The 19,951-nt window shown below is 46.1% G+C and overlaps 2 protein-coding genes across 2 annotated transcripts in view; one reads left to right on the top strand and one right to left on the bottom strand.

The window, feature by feature from the left end:
- MARCKSL1 (MARCKS like 1) overlaps window positions 1-1,343 on the top strand; it is a 3,541-nt gene extending 2,198 nt beyond the window's left edge. Inside the window, exon 2 of the mRNA XM_009284836.2 lies at window positions 34-1,343. Within this exon, the coding sequence (XP_009283111.1) occupies window positions 34-657 (624 nt within the window). The 3' untranslated portion in view covers window positions 658-1,343. The remainder of the gene's footprint in view (window positions 1-33) is intronic.
- Window positions 1,344-5,114: 3,771 nt separating this feature from the next.
- Window positions 5,115-16,471, bottom strand: HDAC1 (histone deacetylase 1). The gene is made up of 13 exons (XM_009284768.1): window positions 16,364-16,471; window positions 15,805-15,922; window positions 12,042-12,116; window positions 10,703-10,841; window positions 9,939-10,080; window positions 8,633-8,725; window positions 8,227-8,335; window positions 7,849-7,989; window positions 7,251-7,359; window positions 7,015-7,145; window positions 6,071-6,217; window positions 5,900-5,948; window positions 5,115-5,516 (listed from the first exon to the last, which is right to left on the bottom strand). The coding sequence occupies exons 1-13, from the start codon at window positions 16,436-16,438 to the stop codon at window positions 5,489-5,491; spliced, it is 1,356 nt and encodes a 451-aa protein (XP_009283043.1). The 5' UTR covers window positions 16,439-16,471; the 3' UTR covers window positions 5,115-5,488.
- Between the last annotated feature and the right edge of the window lie 3,480 nt (window positions 16,472-19,951).

Consider the following 19,951-nt stretch of genomic DNA (forward strand, 5'->3'; position numbering starts at 1 on the left):
CCCCCCCCCCCCCCCCCCCCCCCCCCCCCGCAGGAGAACGGCCATTTGAGGCTCAACGGGGACATGACGCCCAAGGCGGGCGGCGAGGCGGCGCCCCTGAACGGGAACGGCTCGGCTGAACCCCTCAAGGAGGAGAGCAAGGGCGAGCCGGGCGGCGGGGACGCCATCGAGCCCGCTCCCCCCGCCGAAGGGGGGGATGCTAAACCCGAATGTGCCGCGGCCCCCAAGGACACCCCCAAGAAGAAGAAGAAGTTCTCGTTCAAGAAATCCTTCAAGCTGAGCGGGATCTCGTTTAGGAAGAACAAGAAAGAAGCCGGGGACTCCTCTGGGTCCTCTCCCACGGAGGACCAAGGCAAGGCAGAGGCCAAGGGAGAGGAGAACCCCGCTTGCTCGGCCAGCGGGACGGAGCCGTCGGCTCCCCCCGAGGAGGGGATGGCGGAGGAGCAGGGCAGCCCCGGGGAGAGCAGCCCTACCGATGACGGGCAGCAGGGAGCTGAGCCCAAGAGGGAGGATGTGGGAGCGGGGGGAAGCAAGGAGGAAGAGAAGCAGCAGCCAGGGGAAAGCCACGGGGATACAGCCAAACCAGAGGAGCCCTCAAAACCTGCGGGGCCTGAGCCCGCAACAACTCCGGCGGCAGCGGAGCAGAAGGAAGAGTAGAGCCCACTTGGCATCATCTGAACTTGAGACTCTTACGCCATCCTCTCCATCCCGGTAACACCACGGACTCGCTGCCTTGCCCACACACCTCCCCGTCCCACCTAGAACTGACAATGCTTTCTAAAACCGACATTACCCCCCTGACCCGAGTTACTTCTTCCCCTCCCCTGTTAGAAAGCTGGTTTGGATTCCCACCGCCACCACAAACTTGGAGTAGTTTTACCTGAATCCTTTAAAACTGTGGAGGAAGACTATCCTGGACATAACTGGAATTTACAGTTTGTAAGAACCCAGATCTCGCATCCCGCTCTGGTATCTCTGCTGGCCTCCCGACTGTCCCCACTCCCCCCCCCCGGCAGCCTTCGAAGCCCAGCAAGCCAGTGACTGTTCAATGGATTCTTTTTTCTCAGTTTACATTCCTGGTTCTGACTTCATTTAAAGTATTTTGTGCTTTTTATAGAAATCAATGGTTTAAAAGCTAATCTGGTTAGTTTTTTATAATGTCTTACTATTGGCTTAAAACCATAAAGCTTGTAAGTCCGCTGTGTTTAATTCTGCTTCTAAGGGATAACTTTTAGGGTGTGGGGTGGAGGGAGGGGGCCTGCCAGCTGTATAATGTGAAGCAACATTGTTTTCTCTGTAAATAATTTTTTAATGGCCAAAACAACTTGATTTGCAATTTTCTAACTTCTAAAAAAAAAAAAAAAAAAAGCTGTATGGGCTTTATTGTAACATTTGAAAGGAATAAATGGTGACCCCTTTATGGGTGAGCTTGAGTCCTTCTTGTCCTGGATGCCAGACGAGGGCCAGGGAAGATAGCAGTTGCTTATTTAGTTCAACAGCTGCTGCATTTAATCACTCCAGCCCTGGCTCTGCTCGCAGTTAATTGACTTGCAGCAGATGTAGAGCTACAGCCACAAAGGACTTTCTCACACAAGCCTCTTGTCGCTACCTCAGGAGCACTGTTCAGCTGGCTGCTTGGTACCTGTTTTCTTAGAGATCTAACCCCATTTTTTTTTTTTCCTGGTGGGGGGGAAAGAAAAAAAAATTCCTTTCTCATAAGGAGTGGCCCAGGAGGGCTACTGGGTGAAATTCCCATTTTAAGCTTGGTTTCTTTAGTTCTAAGGTTTTTTCTTTCGTGGCTTTAGAATAGGATCGGCTTCTCTTTCCTGAAAAGACATGCTAGAGCACAAGAACTATGCACTGGGAGCAGAGACTTTACTTCCAAAGAGAAAATGAAGGCACAATGGATGCCTCTATCACTTCTCCTGTGATCTGCACAGGGATAGAGGTTATTTTTTGTTTTTCCCCCTGAGACAGGCATGCAGCAGAAGGAAGGAGCACTGCCCTTCTCCAGCAGCTCAGAGCTTGATGGCTACAGCCTCCACAAGAGCTCTTTCTGCCAGCTTAGGCTATAGTAGTAGGGCACAGCCCCTCCATTTAGTGGCCTGCCCCGAATTCCCACCTTATCACCTGCCCCTGCTGCTTTGGCAGGCAAAGAAGAAGCTGGAGAAAAGCGAGGACCATTGTTTTGCCCAAAAGCTGCTGGCACCACCCCAGCAAGGCAGGGCCTGGGGCAAAGGACCGTCGCTGCTCTTCTGTAGCCCTTGAGGTAGGTGGGAATGGCCAAAACTCTTAGTTTTATGCAGCATATCCTCTTATCGATAGCGGGGAAACTAAAGCAAGTGACCTGCTTCCAAATGCAGCAGGGGATTCATCCCTATTCATTTTTTGGGGGGGGGGCAAAAAAAAAAAAGCAGCTATTTTAAATGTAGGCACTGTGGTCTGCAAATTATTTCCAAGATTGCTCGCTGTCTGCCACGCGAGACACAGCTGCATTGTGCCCCAGCCGAGATCCGGGGCTCAGTGCATCTGCCAGGGAGCTGCCGTACGGCATCGCGGCAGCCATTTTAAGAAACACTGGAAGGGAGAAGGACTGCGGTTGCACACTGGCATGCGTGATCTGGCAGGGGTAACTTGAATTGTACAGTTGTTTTTGTTCAAGAAGGAGAGGATTTTAAGTGTCTGCTATGGTGAAAAGGAGAACTAAAGTTTCCTGGAGTATTATTACAGCAATGAAAGTCAACTGCCACGCAAAGCTTTTTCTTCACCACACAAACAGCTTATGAACCTTTTGTGTCCATGTCAGCTGTGATCACTGCTCGGCTGCAGAATTAACCTGCTCCTAATTAAAGAATTTTTTTTCACTTGAATATCTATTGGAAAACACTTAAGTTCATTCAAAAAAATATTCCTTTCCCATAACTTATTCCTTTTCTAGATTAACACTGCTTTCAGAGCAAGCGTCAGCTGCGTGAAGTACTGTAACTCCAAACAAACGGCAAACCCAATCAGGATCAGCAGCGGTGCTGGATGAGAACCCAGCTGTAATTTAGGAAAGAGGCAGAAAAACTGCCCCAGTGACCCTTAGTAGAAAAGTTGTGAGCAAACAAAACCCATGGTATTTTGATTTAGCTTTTCTGGAGAGAATGGTCACCAAGAGAATTTCAAGGCTATTTTATAAATCATGGGGGGGCAGGGGGGGGAACAACAAACCATTTACAGTAGCAACTAAAGCAATCTTTCATATAGAGCATGTTCCAAATAAAATGCTTTGGTGGATGGCATTTAAACCAACACATCTAGCCCTCTTCCTGAAAGAGGAGGGAAAGCAATCGTGCCTCACCTCACCTTTCTTTCCAACGCCTTATTACAGCTGTCATTTTTTGTTGTTGGGACCTATATTACATCATGATCATGACCAAGCTACTGCACCATTTTCCAGCAATGGCTCTGAAAACAAACTGAACTCCCACTCTGAGTGTTTCCTCTCAGCAGAACGCAGTACAAACTCACACCAGCCATAGAAATGTACCAGTTTTATTACAAAGATTCTCCAAATTCAAAATAAAAGCATCTTTAAAAAACCACAATATATTCCCCCCCACCCCCCACCCCGACACAAAGATACACTGATCTCTCTCGTTTCACATACAAACACTGAAGAGCGGGAGTGACATGTCACTCGGATTCAGAGAGACTAGAAAACTCACGGTGGAAAAGGGAAAAGAAGTATTTAAAAAAATAAAACATTTTAAAAATAACCTGTGTTAAGTTAGCAGCATTATTAGAGTTGAAACCATCAGCAGCGCTCCGTGGGAGGTACAGATCCTCTTATGGACAGAGGAATCCCCCTGAGAAAGGAGAGCAGTGAGTCAAAACTGCCTGCAAAACTTCTGCAAAGCATTTCACCAAAAGCTCATCTAATGATCAGCTGTACAAAACGAGATGCAAAAGAAAGGCCAGGTCTGGTCACAAAAGACTTTGGGGTGTGAGATAATGCGTGGGAGTAGGAAGAGGAGTAGTTATAGAAATGTACAGAGCCCCATCTGCTGTTCCCTTACGAAGATAACAGCTCAGAGGGCTGATAAAAAGGTTCTCCATATTTACTGGCCTTGAGAGCAAGCGAGAGGAAAGGTTCAATTTGAAAACATTTGTACTTCACTCCAGAGAACAGTTTTTCAGTGAGTGACACACATCGACAAGAGGTTTCAGCCAGGCTCTGTTCGGTCTGGCCTTCAGACGCGTTGGGAACTTCTGCAGTGGTTTCAGCCTAGGACACAGATCAGTACTGAGAAAGCACATTACAGCACGCGTAGCCGAGGGCAGAACAAGCAGGAAAAGCAAAGCAGGCGGCCAAATGGGCAGTAACTCACTTCCTCCCCCAAAGAGGGGCATAGGTATAGAAAAAAAAAAGGTATAAAAATTTCATCCCTTCTCTTACTCGAGATGCATAATGCTGCCACACTGACTGGATCTGCAAGATCTTGGAAAACGTTAACCACCACATTAGGGAGATTTTCATTTTGCATTTTCCAGATCTGCACCTGCAGGGCTCTTGGGCTGATTCACTAAAGCGCTTTTCAGATTGCTTTTAAGCTGCTTCATCTCTTTCCACGAGTTTGCTGCAGGGAGGTAGCCAACTCTATTCAAGAACTGCACTATTTGACCCTGAGAAGCGGCACCAGCTTGCAGTTACTTGCCATGGTGGAATCAAACTGAAGACCAAAGGAATAGTCAGTCTCTCACAGGCTTCATTTGGGAACTCATATTCTCCCACCAAAAAAAAAAAAAAAAAAAAAAAAAAAAAGCGGGTTGTGTGGGGTTTATGGGGAACAATTTCCCCCCCAAAAAAAAAAAAAAAAAAAAAAAAAAAAAAAAAAGAAAAAAGGAAAAAAAAAAATTTCATGGCCATCTTTCCACCTAACCTGAAATGCAGATACTACTTCTACTTAAATTATTCTTTTCAAAGGGTGGTTATTTCAGAGGAGAGAGTAAAGAAAGGAAGTGATTTTTTTTAGACACGCTAAGGAGGCAGTGGAAGGCAAGAGTGAAACTTCCCAGTCATCAAATCTGGGCAGTGCAGGTCTGTCTACTCCGCAGAATCATGGCCATCTTTCCACCTAACCTGAAATGCAGATACTACTTCTACTTAAATTATTCTTTTCAAAGGGTGGTTATTTCAGAGGAGAGAGTAAAGAAAGGAAGTGATTTTTTTTAGACACGCTAAGGAGGCAGTGGAAGGCAAGAGTGAAACTTCCCAGTCATCAAATCTGGGCAGTGCAGGTCTGTCTACTCCGCAGAATCCTCCCTATCTGCTCCCAGCGGAGTGCAGCAAGGAATAATTTACAGTTCTCAAGTCATTTATATATTTATATAGAAATATATACAGAAACATATATAAAATATAAATCCTGTGGAATGGGAGGCAACCAGAGAAGCTAACCTACGACAACTACGCACTGACAGGTACTGTCCAGCTGCAGCCATCTTAGGTGGATTTCGTCTCTTCCTTCACCCTGTGGAAGCAAACAGTGAAGAATTTGGTTTAAACAAGCAACTCGGGCTGTGCCCAAGCTTTAATAACAAGCCAGAGTTGCGACCTTAAAAATGCTGCTTATACGGCCCATCTTCATCTAAAACTTGTAACATGTCACTGAATGAAGGCATGGTATTTTTAAGCCCTTTTCACTGAGGGCTCTGCTCTCACAGCGCTTTATCAGGTGTGCTGTTCTACACGTGCAAACTCCTTCCCGTTAAGAGCCCGTGACAAAGCCATCCAAACTACCACGTCTCTCCTCCAACCCCTCGAGTTGTGCAACATCCCACTGGGGGCATGGGTAGATGCACAAGGAAGTACAGGCACAGCCATTTGATGGCCATGCCAGGAGACAGGGCTCACCCTTTGGGTTCTGCTTTCTCCTCTTTTGCTTTTTCCTCTTCTTTCTCATCTAGGAGGGGGAAAAAAAAAAAAAAAAAAAAAAAAAGACACATGGTAGTGCAGTAGGAAAGTACATGCCAGGCAACGTTCCACAGAGCTGGGAGGGCTTCTAGTCCTAGCTCTCATGCTTACCTTTCTTCTCCTCTTCCTCCTTTTCCTCTTCTGTTTTCACACGCTTAGCTTTCTTAAAGTTGGCAACATTTTTGCGCCCTCCTTCCCCTTCATCTTCAGAGTCAGAGAATTCTTCATCACAGGATATTCTCTTATCAGAATTGCGGACTGAGTGCAAAGAGGACAAGATTTAGCAGATTTAGAAGATTCAGCAGATCTGAAGAAGTCAGGAGACACCAAGCACTAACTTCTCCAAGTACATCTACACACTGGAATGAACTAACGAGCCTACATAAGCCAGAATTAGGCCACGATAAAAACACTTTATCTTTCTACCTGCCGTATCTTTTAACTCATCACTCCTAACTGCTCATGCCTAAGATCCAAGATCACATGTACGACTTGGATGAGGTACAGTGTGATGTCTAGACTTGACAGCATAAGCAGGTTAACCAACCTCACACTGAGAAAATCTGTCTGCCAGATCTAAAGGCCATCAGCCAATCTGGATATAAACTAGCATTTTCACTGTGGAAGACAATTTCTGGGATCAAACCTGACAGTCTCCCAGAAAGTATTCTGTCATAGCACCTACGTCACAGGAACCATTTAAATTCTCACTTTAAAGCCTAGGTTCTCCCATTAGGGAAATCATCTGGCAAAAGCACCATTTCTCCAAGAGAGAAGAAATCTATCAGCCCTGCAGTGCTCACCATCATTGCTTTATCTTACAAAATCAGTCAGAAAGGTGGGAACAGATTCAAACTGAAGGACGCCAGAATAGAGATTTATCTAAATCATATATCCTCCCCTCTTTACTAAGGTAACTCAGTTTAGCGCCTGCATGCTTCTCCAGCATGCAGGAACTCTCCAGCAACTGATCCTGTTCAGCTTTGGCACCCACAGGCTCTGAACAGTAAACTTCCCAGCCGGGCAATGCAACCACGCCAGAGACAAGCACATACTTGAAATGCGTTTCTCAGGATCTTCTTCCTCTTCATCTCCACTGTCTTCCTGAACAGCATCCTCAGGAATTGGCTGCATCTGGACACCAGGGGCATGTGGCAGCATGCGCAGATTCTCAAAGAGACGTTGCCTAGAGCCAGCCAGGAAAGGAACACCTCCGTCAGCAAGATGCCACCCACGGCTGCGAAGCCCCCAGTAGAAGGTGTCAGTCTCGCGAAGAGGAACAAACACTTACTTGATCTTCTCGAGATACTCATTGGTATTCTGGTTAGTCATGTTCGAGGGACTGATGTGGAGCTTAAAGTCTGGTCCAAAGTACTCAAAATAGTCATTATATGGAAGTTCTGCAGGCAAGTTAAAAAGGAATAAACACCAAATTACCACTGGACCAGTAATGAAATACCGCAAACGCATTGTACTTCAGTGCTACATAAAAGCACAGCTGCATTTGGCTAGGTGTAGGAGCTGAAGTTCTCATAGCCCAAATTCAGATCAAAACAGGCAACTTAGCAACAGTGCAGTCAAAGCTTACTTGGCAGTTAAACACTATCAGCGTGCACAGAAGTTTTCAGTAGAAGGTCATCTCATTTCAGTAAGACGGCAAGGCTGCTGGGTACCTTTTGCTGGAGGGGAGAGCTACAGGACTTGAATGCAAACGAGAACAGCTACTGCAAATCAGGGAATCCAAAAGCTCTTCCACAGTAATAATCAAAAGCTAATGAAACATCTTCGGGTTGCTACCTCTCCCACAGCAACATCATTTTTCCCTAAGCTCTGTTACTAGAGTGTCATCGTCCCTTAGTCTTGCTTGAAAGGCTCCTGGGGAGAATTACCATTGGGAATTTCAGTGTCCAAAGCCACAGCAGTCTCATAGGTCCAGCATCTAGCCACGTTGCGGATCGTATAGCCACCTCCTCCCAGCATCAGCATAGGCAAATTAAAACTTTTTACAAACTCCACACACTTGGCATGACCTGCAGCAAAAGCAGTGGGGGAAAAGGTCAGAGCCTCATGGCAGAAGAACAAACTTTTCAATGAAATCTAATTACACGTTACGCCAGTTCAACACAGGCACTGTACGGTACCCTTACCTTTGATGGTCAGATTAAAACAACCCAGCCTTCAGAGCCTCTGGCAGAAGAACAAACTTTTCAATGAAATCTAATTACACGTTACGCCAGTTCAACACAGGCACTGTACGGTACCCTTACCTTTGATGGTCAGATTAAAACAACCCAGCCTGTCCCCTGACAGAGAATCTGACCCGCACTGCAAGACAACTGCGCTAGGCTGGAACGTCTCCATCACTTTAGATATCACCTAAACAAGAAACCCGTTGTTACACACTCTCCACAGGACAGTGTCACAGCAACACAGTAATGTCCATGTCAGCAAGTGACATGAAGACATCCCAGTGTTCCCACAGCTGCCGACTCCCCTATATTGGTAACACTGAGGCTCTTACAAAGAGAAGCTTACTGACGACAGGCTGCAATTGTTAGGGAGGAATACAGCCCCTGAAGACTGAATCAATCTCCCCAAAGAATGGCTCCATGAGCCACCCAATGACAAAGTCTGGTCCACAAAGAATCACTCAGCAAAGATGTCTTCACTTACCGGCTTGAATATTGCCTCATAGGACTCATCATCAATTCCGTCCCGGAGGGGATAGTTGACAGCGTAGTACTTGCCTTTGCCCGCACCAATATCCTATTAGAGCGAAAGACAGGAGAGACCACAAGTCACCAGAGAACCAAATGCAACGCACAAATTGTGCCCCAAATTAGGAAGGGAAGTCTGGGATTCCATCAGTGTAATCCGAATGTAAGCCTAGGCTCTCACGGACAAATACTGTCCCGGCAGAAGGCGGCAAGAGTCAGTTGACTCCAACAGCAGCTTATTTGGCATAAATGGGTACATTTGGCCGTCAGTGCTCAGAGAAGAAAAATCTACTGCTGTCACCACTTTCATGTTGCTGTGAGCACACAGGCTCTCATTTCACTGGCAAAAGCCACTCTCTTACGCAGCAATAAAACCGGCAGCCAAAATTCTAGTTCCAAACCTGTACACGGCAGAGATGCACAGCCCAAAATACCAGTTTGGGCTGACTGTGCAGTCTAGTAACTGGAAGAATCTGTTCTTACTTTGAAAGAATATATATATATTTACATTTCCATTATCTCTCTCATACCCAAGTGTTTTATAAAAGATAATTATTTCATTCATGCTGCAGAGCGGCTGCACCAGGAAAGAATGCTGCAGCTGCACACAAGTTCACATCACCAGCACCAAACTCTGGGCAGGGCTGAAAAAATACGACTCACAAGTGGAAGACGAGAATTTAGATCAGAAAAATATAATTCCACTAAAAAGCACAGAAAAAAAGGTAATGAACCCTTCACCCCTAAGAACAGCATTCTGGCAATGTCAGAAGTCACAAAGTGAGCCACACCTGTATCTAACCTGAGAGAGTGGCACGGTTCACACCATGATTCATTAACATGCAGAACTGACTCAGAGGGGGAAACGCCAGCAAGATAAACCAACACGCACAGAAGTACTCCCTCATAAACTTTCACCCAAAAGCTTGTGTGACCCAGCTTAGTTTGCAAGTAGCTACAGACGACCAACGTGCCATCTTCAGAGTCACTTTTCTGAGCATAATCCCACCAGAAGGCTGCTAAGAGACTGATATCAAAGCCTTGGTTTTATTACTATACAGGCCACGATCACAGGAACAAAGCACCCGCTCCAAGAGCCGAGCCAGCTACCTCACGTATACACCTTTGCCCTCAGAAAAAGGATGTCACTCTGAGAGCAGGAAAACCCAAGAGAGCAGTGATTTTAGTTAAATTAGTATGACAGCAAACAGATGGAAGAGACCAAATTTCAGGGTCATTTTCTGCTAAGCCTTCATTCTCACCCGTAGGTCCCCTGTTCCTGGGAAGTATTCTCCGTACTTATGAAAGGACACGGTCATGACACGGTCTGTGGTATAAAAGGCTTCCTCCACGCCATCTCCATGGTGAATGTCAATGTCAATATACAGCACTCTCTGGTGATACCTAGGATCAGAAAGGAGTCAAAATACTGCATTTCTTCCAAGCAGAAACTGCCTTCACCAGCAGAGCAAATGGGAGGAGAGCAAGGAACTTCGTGCTAATCCCCAGGCTGCACAGCTGCCAAGCAGCTCTCTCTCCCGAGTCCACAGGCAAAAGAGCTGCGGAGAACGGACGTGTGCTTTGGCCAGCAGTGGAACAGAACCACAGAGGAAAATAAAGTGGCTTTTGCTGCTGCAACTGATCTTTGAAGGCAGACTCAACTCAATTTATTCAGATTCAGCCAACAGACTGCATTTTTATGTCCAAGCCTCCCGCTGAGGTTTGCCTTGAGCCAAAAGCTGTCACATATTACAGCTGTGCCCCCTTTTCCAGGGTAGATGATAGAGAGAAGGGCCTAAGAGCAACGGCACAATGCTCCAAGCCTTCTGCCTCCTGCACAGTGCCACCGTTAGACATACCCCTTCAGGAGAGACGGTACCGCATCCCAAAAGATAGCTGATTAAGCCCTCCCAGGAAAACACAGTTAAAAAAAGCAACAAAAAGAAGACTGGGAAGAAAGCGCTAAGGACTCAGAGGAAATGCAGCAGAACGGACAAACAAAAGGGGCAAACAGTACTGCCCGTACTTTAGGAGCTCCAAGATAGCTAGGACGATATCGTTGACATAACAGAAGCCAGAAGCCTCTGACTTCTTAGCGTGGTGAAGGCCTCCCGCCCAATTCACAGCAATATCTGTCTGTTGCTTGTTCAGCTTCACAGCACTGGCTGTTGGGAGAAGAATTACAAAATCTTAGCACGAGAGTGAAGGCTCCATGACAGAGATTGAGGGGTAAAGCACTGGTCCCTTACGATCACATCATTGCTTATGTGTGCGTTTGGGTACTTTACAAAGCACAAGCCCAAGGGTTTAACACTAGATGTCTCAACAAACTAACAAAAGGCAGGGGAAGACAAATGCAGCCTGTTTTGCCTGCACACACTTTTGATCGCTTCCTACTTTTGCCTCAGAGCATGAAATCTGCACAAACAAGTCCACAGCATTCTAGCTGGGGTCACAGTTGAAGACAGTCTAGATTTCTCAGTGCCCTGAACAAAAGATTTTAATGAAAGGTTTCATCCAACATATATTTAGGTCATTCACTCAATATGCATTTAGACAAAGGAAGTTCTCTTCCCCCAGCCCCTTCATAAACTTTCTGCAAATTTTGCAAGTCTCCCAGGATCAAAACAAATGATATATTCTGTGGAACCTACAGCCATGGGACCAGAGAGCACAGCTACTTCAAAAAAATGCTGCAGTCAGTACTTGTATGTACCGCTGAACTGCGTTACAGGAAATAAAGACTTCTAGATGTCATTGTGGGAGTAGGAGCCACAAAGCTTTAACGCCTATGCACAGTAACACAGTTCTGCAATACCGAGTGTTTCTGCAACAAAGTATTTGAAAATAGTGAAAGCGTTTCAAATGTTCCGGCTTTCAGGGAGCTTACTGAAACCTTTCAGGTTCTACTTTGCCTCCTGTCAGTGGCTTTTTGTTAAAAACAACAGATAAAGTAACCCTTTTCTTTCCTTTCCAGGTTATGCCTGCCCAGAGCAAGGTTTTTACAACTTTTTTTTTCCCTGTAAATCTCATGCTGATTTTTTTATTAAACGCCTGTTGCTGCTGCAGTTCTGTTTTAACTCTATCGCCGACAATGTTGTTATACCGCTTACGGAGTCCTTCACATATTCAGTGAAGTAACTTGGACTAGTGAAGATATGCTTAACAAATGCAGAGGGATCTGTCAATACGCAAGGCTTGAACTCTCACATGGGAAGAAATCTGGATCTAATTATTAAGGAAGTCAGAAATAGGTTCACAGGGCTTCCCCACCACCACCTACAACAATTTATTTCCTAGACAGAACTACATTACATACATCTGCTTAAGAGAAAAAGAAAAGAACATACGACTTGTGAGCTTACCAACTGAGCCTCCAGCAGAGAGCTGACAAAACTCAAACAACCCATCAAACACAGGGCAGTCTTCCCCAACATTAACTTGAAAAGAATACAGAAGAGTTAGTAAGACAAAACCACAAATAAATGGCAAAGCTTATACTGCCACTCTGATTTAAAAAGCTAACCAGATGTCCTGGTTTCGGCTGGGATAGTGTTAATTTTCTGGTACAGTGCTGTGTTTTGGATTTAGCATGAGAATAATGTGGATAACACACCGATGTTTCAGTTGTTGCTGAGCAGTGCTTACACTAGTCAAGGACTTTTCAGCTTCCCATGCCCTGCCGGCGAGAAGCTGGGAGGGGGCACAGCCAGGACAGCTGACCCAAACCGGCCAAAGGGATATTCCATACCATACGACGTCATGCTCAGTATGTAAACCAGGGGGAGTTGGCCGGGGGGGCGGCGACTGCTGCTCGGGAACTGGCTGGGCATCGGTCAGCAGGTGGTGAGCAACTGCATCGTGCATCGCTTATTTTGTATATTCTTTTATCATTATTATTTACTCTTTTTTTTTTTCCCCCCTGATTCTCTCCCCCATCCCACTGGGGCAGGGGGGGAGTGAGCGAACGGCTGTGTGGTGTTCAGCGGCCTGCCGGGTTAAACCACAACACCAGATAAGCGATCAAACGTTTTAAACAACAAAATACCACACACAAATAATAAAACATTAACATAATCAACCTGAGGATTGCCTGATGAGGCAAAAAGGTTGCTGCTGTAGGGAAGATGCTCCTGACTTGTAAGAAAACAGGAAAGCAGGTCCCAGGAGCTTTGGCGAGAATGGCACGCCATCTACCAGGGTGCGCTACGAGGGATCCAGAAACCAGTCAATCACGTCGGAAAATGAGTGGGCGGAGAAGAGATGCTATCAATAAGAGCTGTGTAATACCGATACACGTCCTCAGCAGCAACTCAAGCAGTGCTCATTGAGGCGGCACAGTTACAGTATTCTGCTCTGCTCCGGCAGCACGTGCTGGTCACCAGGGGCAGATGCAGGCTGTTGCAAAATGGGGGCCCAGCACCGCTCCCCCACATGGACCATGCTGCAGATCTGCTGCCCGGGAACCATGCCTGCCTGAGTATTCTGCTCTGCTCCAGCAGCACATGCTGGTCACCAGGGGCAGATGCAGGCTGTGCAAAATGGGGGCCCAGCACCCCTCGCTACCCCACATGGACCATGCTGCAGATCTGCTGCCCGGGAACCATGCCTTCTTGGGGGGAATAGTGCTGTTTCTGACTACAGAGCTGGCATTGAGCTCCGTTACACAACCCCACAGCAAGTGGAAAAGGTTTTTGCTCCTGTTTCCTGCTGTATTGCTGATGAGGAGTCGAGAAAGCAAACGGTGCCAGCGCTGCAGGAGAAAGTGGGGAGATGGTAGATAATGGCGTGTACTGGACGAGAAGTTTACATCCACATCTGTTCTGTTACACCTCAAAGACTCCTTTTACTTCACATTGGACAGTCGGTTTTTAAGTTCTCAGCCGTACTGTAGTTTTGGCCTGGATAAATTTCTACTGTAAACAGTTTCATGATTAAAAATAAAAACAGTAACAACAGACATATTGAATCTAGATTTTGCAAGATTTGCTTTTACAAACAAACAAAAAAAATCTGTATTTTTGTAACAACATCTGTAGAATGTTTACTTCTGTGCTTAACGAGAAAGGCACAAACAGCACAGTTCTTGCAGCGTTAGAAACTCATCAGTGCGTAGTCTCCACAAAGGCTGTGTGATAAGGGAGTTTGAATGGTCCCAGTTCGGGACAGGGATCTCTGAAAAGGACAATACCCATCAGGAGACCCAGAAGGAAGCAATTGTTCCCGCTTTCCAATTGTTTCAGCAGGGCACGGCAACTGGCAGAGTTTGAATAATTAACTCAAAGAGGTGGTTGGAAGCTTTCCCTGTTAAGTGAGGCGAATTTAAGTCATCAATTTCTGCATGCATCCCATTACAACAAATTAAACTTCTTGCCCTTTGGGTTACAGAGTAGTCCTCCCAGGTCCTCAGGCAGGCAACACAGCATTAGCAGAATGAAATTAGAGACTGTTCGTTACCTTTACTGCCCCTCAGAACTTCGTGGGCAGCACTGACAGTATTTGAGGGCATCCCTCTGCTACACCTGGCAAAGACAGGAGCTGCTGTGTAAACAGAAGCCAACGGGCTTTTTCTCACCAGGAGACTCAAAGCAGCCAGGACTACTAAAGAGGGATATTGATAACAGGAGTCAGCCACTTGACTATAGGCATAAAGCTCTGGTGGAAGATGAGAGGCACAGATGCTCCCTCTTCCTTGCAATGGGTGGGTGAGAAGCTTCGTATCTGGGAGAGCGCAACCAGAGAGAGCCCAGCATTAAAGGTGGAAACATTCTTATGGAAATCATAGCAGCTATCCTTCCCTCAAAGGGAAAGCTGAAGCACCAAGCAGGCTACAGAGACCTGCCACTGCACTTGGGAGCGGTGACCTTGTCTCCTATATCCCTAATCTCTGTTCTGAGCCTCCTGTGCTAGTTCTCTAGCTACACAGAGGCCACTGTTTTGCAGGTCTTGTTGAAGAAAAGCTCTGTCCTCCGCATGTTTAAGATTAATTTTCATATTTTGCCTCCTTCCGGTAAAAATAGTTCTGTGGAAGTACAGTACAGAAAATGTTGACTACCAGGGACAGCAGAGTGGGTGTTTATGAGCCGTATCTGCTTCAGGGGTAAACAGTTCAGTTTGTGTAAATATGTACTTTGGTGTATGTAATTTGGTATATTAAGGCATATAATTTACTGTAGGAAGTCTTTCAATGTATATTACTCATGAACAATATTACCCATTCCTCTTACGTGCTTGTGCTTGTCTACCTGTCCCCTTCAGCTCGTATCAGATTTCCAAGTGCCTCTACTTCAGACTCGAGACCCGTATTTCCTCTAAATTGGAGATTACACTTACTCCACATAAATGAACCCCGTGGGCTAACAACTTTTTTCTGCTCTTGAGGATTGCAGTGTGCAAAACCAAAATACCGTTTAAATGAACCTTGAGCCTTCCCCAGTATTTCTCTATACTTGCTAGAAACCTAGTTTGCTGCAGCCATTGCCAAAGAACGTCAGCTCTGAGTTGCAGAGAGACCAAAAAAAGGTTTCTGTAACATTAAAGTCGCCATTAAAGAGCCCTTCCATGGACTGGAGAGGTTAGAACAAGAGATTAGCTCACAAAATAAACCATTCTAACACAAAGTGGACAGGTATCATTGTGCATCTCAATCCTTTCCCACTCCCAAACTGCCATTGTCCTGAAAATCCTTCAGAGTTACTGCAGATTTTGGACACAATTGATGAGCTGGGATTTTTTTGTTTGTTTTAAATTATACAACCCTTTCCCACCTCAATACCTCTGGTTAAAGATAAGCAATAACACAAAACACATGCAGCTCATAAATGGAGTAGTTCAGTCATCTCTGAGCCAGGAAAGTAATTTAGAAGAGTTTCCATCAAAACACAAGACTAAAAAAAGACAGCCAGGTCAAAGGGGTTTCCTCAGCTCTTTGGGCGTATTGGCTTGAGAGAGGGACCCATTTTTAAAATGCTTGATTTGCCAGAAAAATCAAAAACAAAGTCAAGAGAAAGGCAATTTCCCGTGGTTCTTCCTACTCTTTTTATCACAAACCTCTAAAGCTGGCCCAGGATTCCCAGAACCACAAATTTTAACACTGACAGGAACTACAGCACTACCCGCATGGCTTACATCTTTGCATCTGCTTGCTGTACTCAGACATGTTATCTGGGCGAATAGATCTCAGAAATTTTATGTAGTCATCACTGTGGTACTTGGTCATTTCTTCTGCATTTGCCTTGTGAGGGCGCTGCAAGGACAAAAAAAGAGCAAGGCTTGTTTTGAAACACATCTCCCTCCCTAATTCCCATTTTCAATCTCAGATTTACTCCCAGGAACAGCAAAAAACTCAAAACAGCAGCATTAAACAAGAGAAACTTATTTTCAAAGGCAAGAATGCCATTACCGGAGACTGAAATGTATTACATATCTAGACAAAGAAAATATTTAAGTTACAGGGAGAAAAGCAATTTTCCAGTCTCCAAAGCTTATCTGAAGCAAAGAACATCTCACTACAAGCAATCAGAAGAAAGCAGACATACATCAGCACAACTGTTTATTTTTTTTTTCCCCCTTTCCTCTTTGGCTCGTCAACAGAGAACTTGCGAGTCTGAAGCATCAAAATTAAAACCTGACACATAAACTAAGATCTTTCATATATATTTCTTTTCATGACCAGCCCTACACTTACATATATCTCCATCTTCCTGTAGAGGCCATAGTTCAGCAGTAGGTTGTGGGTCATCCGGATCCTGTGGGGTTTCATAGGATGTCCTTGGCCATAATAATAGTTTCCAACATCACCTGGGAGCAGAAAGGATTTTGTTACAGCAGGGAAAACTATAAATTCCTTCAAAGAGAATCACAGCTGAGCCACAAGAGCCATCAGGTCATCTGTCATTTTATCTGTCCTTCAGCAGTGCATCTGTTCACAGGGGATAGGATCTCCCGTCTTGCTTGCACAGGTATCTCCACGGACTCAGAAAAGTTTACCCTAGACTCAAATAAGACAGACATTTGGAAATTAGGGTATGGCCAGACAAGGAATTTTTTAATGCCAGTTCTGGGGAAGGCAATCCAGGTAGAATCCGAGCAACTAACATCACACTGCACAAGTTAAGAGGAGGGAGCTCCAGCTTTCTTGGGCAGGAGGAGCTTTCGGCACCACATTTGCCTGCCCTCACTCAGCAAATGGCAGCTCTCCAGTGTCCTCTCCAGGCGGTTCAGGTCCACTGTGATATCTCACATTTACAGAGCTCGTGGGTTTCACTGAGCAGAAACCCGCACGCCAAGAGGCATGCAAGTTTAATCCCGGCTCAGACAATGACTCATCAGATGGAGCACGTAGCCTCTTTGCCTCAGTTTCTTACTGTTTACCTAACAGAAACAAGATACAAAGCAGCTAATTCTGTCAATAAGCAAACACCAGCGCAGCTGTAGTTTTACAGCTTCTCAGTCATTTTCACCCTTTACTACTGCTTGGAACCCTTCAGAAGAATCCCAGGCCCTACCAACCGCACACCCATGCGGATGCACCTGACGAGCTGTCCTATGGGCACCAGCGTTAATTAAGTTAGCTTCCTGCAAATATATCCCACGGGTCATCTCCCCATGTGGATTTTCTCCTACCTAGCAAAAGCCGAGCTCATGCTGCACTCTCCCACAGCAGGCACCGCTGACTGGTTTTTTCCCCCACCTCTCCCAGGGTACTTATTTTCATGAAACTTACAGAAATTTAACTGTCAGATTTCTGCCTCCTGCCTGATTTGGCTGTGAGAGGCACAGACTCAAAAGTTGCCAAGAGCAGGAAACGTGCAGCCAGCCACATGCAGCAGCAATATCGCACAAGCCTCATTTTCTTGGGAAACCAGACTAAGTTATTCATGTAGCTGTACAACTCCCGATCAGTTTAGGAAGCAGGAGACCCAATCCGGTCTGGCTGGTGACTCAGCTGGGAGTATTAATATTTCATCACCAATCTTTACATTCGGGAGAAACTGCTACTTCCTCGCAGCACGCAGCTCTAGTTCTTCCTCCTGTGGACATGGCCCTATTTTCAGTCAAAGTAGATGCAAACGGTGCAAATCCCACACCCAAACAACTCTGCCGCTGGAGTTTACCCGTCCGTGGCGTGACGGTGAAACAGGGTGTTCTTTGCACGAAGGTATTTTACTGGGGCAACTATCCCTACAGTAAAATCAGGTTAAATCAAGCTTTGGGGAACTCAATAAGAGATGCTCAAGACACTATCTAGAAAAAACAAGCACAAAACTACATGAAGCTTTGAAAAATCATCATCATCACCACCACCACCTCGGGCTGTCAGCGAAATGCCCTGGGCAAACCCTGACTTCCAGAGCCTGTTCGTGTTCACTCTGCTAAACGCATCCCACCACGAGTCCTACAGAGCAGCAGACGAGCTTGTCTGCGCATGGACGTCAGTGCAGATTAAGAGTGTGTGAACTTAACAGATACCTCTTCCTGTCTGCTAGGGTTAAGCAAGTCCCTGCAAGGGGAGCTAATAAAGGAGAAGTTACTGTTCAAGTTCAAACCCTCGCACGCACCCTCAGCACCCCTCAGGATTTCCATGAAGGACCCTCACGATACCCAATTACCTTTTCCCCATCCTCTCCATCCCACCTAGACCCTTCCCTGCAGCTCAGGTTCCTTCTCCAGCACAGGATGCCCTCCCGCCATCTGAAATTTACGGCTCAAGGAAGAGACCCGCACGCCATCCAAAACAGCGCCCAGGGACCTCCCTTTGGGGAATTACCACACCAGATTGCACTGCTCTAACCTCCCTGCATGGAAAATAAAAGACCCTAACAAACTGGCCTCCCACAACTGCAAATTATGCCTTCCCCGACAATAAAAGCACACTTTCACCCTAGGACACGCTGTGGATGTTTGCCAGCCGCTCGTAAAAGAGTGGGGGAAAGAAGGCACTAAAACCTCACCACAGAGTAAATTAGTGAGGGCAGCTATAGACAGGAGTGTATAACGCTAACTTCATGTAGTTACCGTGCAATAAAGACTACAAGGATAGCATCTCTGCTTAGCATTTTCAAACAAAATGACTGATTATTTCATATTTAAGACATCACCTTGTGCCTTTAAAGATTATAGCTTGTTCAAAAACTGACAAGCTTCTTTGTGAACATGTTATATACCAAGGACAGGGATGAGTTTGGACATAGAGACCATTTTTTCCAACATCCAGGTCGCGCGCGCACGTATGGCATTCTGGCACTTCCTGCAAGCACTCTTTAAGTTTAAACTAGGCATTTTAGGGCCCAGGGCTCCAGCATCCCCTTGTATATTTTGATATGACAGGCACAGAGATCGGTTGTGTGGTAAAATTGGGCTCAGTTTCGCTGCACCCAGAGCTCTAATCCAGACTCTTCCTCGCCCTGCCCTCCTGAAAACACCGTCTGAGTCAGAGACCCCGCAGGACTGTCATTACAAGTTGCAAACCTACTGCTTAGATTTACTTTTCTAGAGAAATAAAAGCCCTCACTCTATGCCTGACACATACAGCAGTTTAAAAGAGCCCGCTTTACTGCTTGAACACTGAGCACATCCACTTACCAGGAAAAAGTAGCAAGAAAAAGTTTTTATTTGATTTCACAGACTAAAACCCACGATGAAATAGAGAACTGCACAAAACCTTTCACAAAGAGTGATCACAGGCTATTAAAAATGAGCTCGCCCATCACCGAGGCACCAAGTCACCCCACCAAAGGGGAGGCGGTTGTGAAGCGCAGAGGCAACGCGACTGTGACTTCTCCCACAGACTATGGGGTAGAAGCGGGGAAGCCACACAAGATACCCAGCTTAGGATTTGGCCAGCTCTAACACCCCGTTACTTCCCTACCCCAGTGGGATGATTATATAGCCCCAAAGCAGTGCTTCCCCAGCCTCGTAACAGAGAAAAAAAAAAAAGCCAGTCTACAATCCAGCCAAGTTCACAGCCAGAACTAAACAATGCTCCTAGACACAGGAACTCCCTAAAAACAACCACGCAGTCGGTCTGGCTCCCAAAACCTTCAGGTTTCTCCCTTGCTTGACAGCAACGCCGCTGACCCAAACGGGAACTTCAGGAGTGTTTCTTCCTCTTAATGGCTCAAGGAGGCTTCATCACCCCGCCCTGTCCCCCAGCATCCCCCCCGAGCGCTCCCCATCCTCCCAAAAACCTTCAGCATCTCAGCACGGCTCCCAAAGCCTCTCGCGGCCTCATGCCCCTCTCCGCATCCTGGCCCCTTCCCAGCCTTTCCCCACC

This window comes from Aptenodytes forsteri, unplaced genomic scaffold (genome assembly GCF_000699145.1).
Source record: "Aptenodytes forsteri isolate BGI_AS27 unplaced genomic scaffold, ASM69914v1 Scaffold7, whole genome shotgun sequence".
NCBI lineage: Eukaryota > Metazoa > Chordata > Aves > Sphenisciformes > Spheniscidae > Aptenodytes > Aptenodytes forsteri.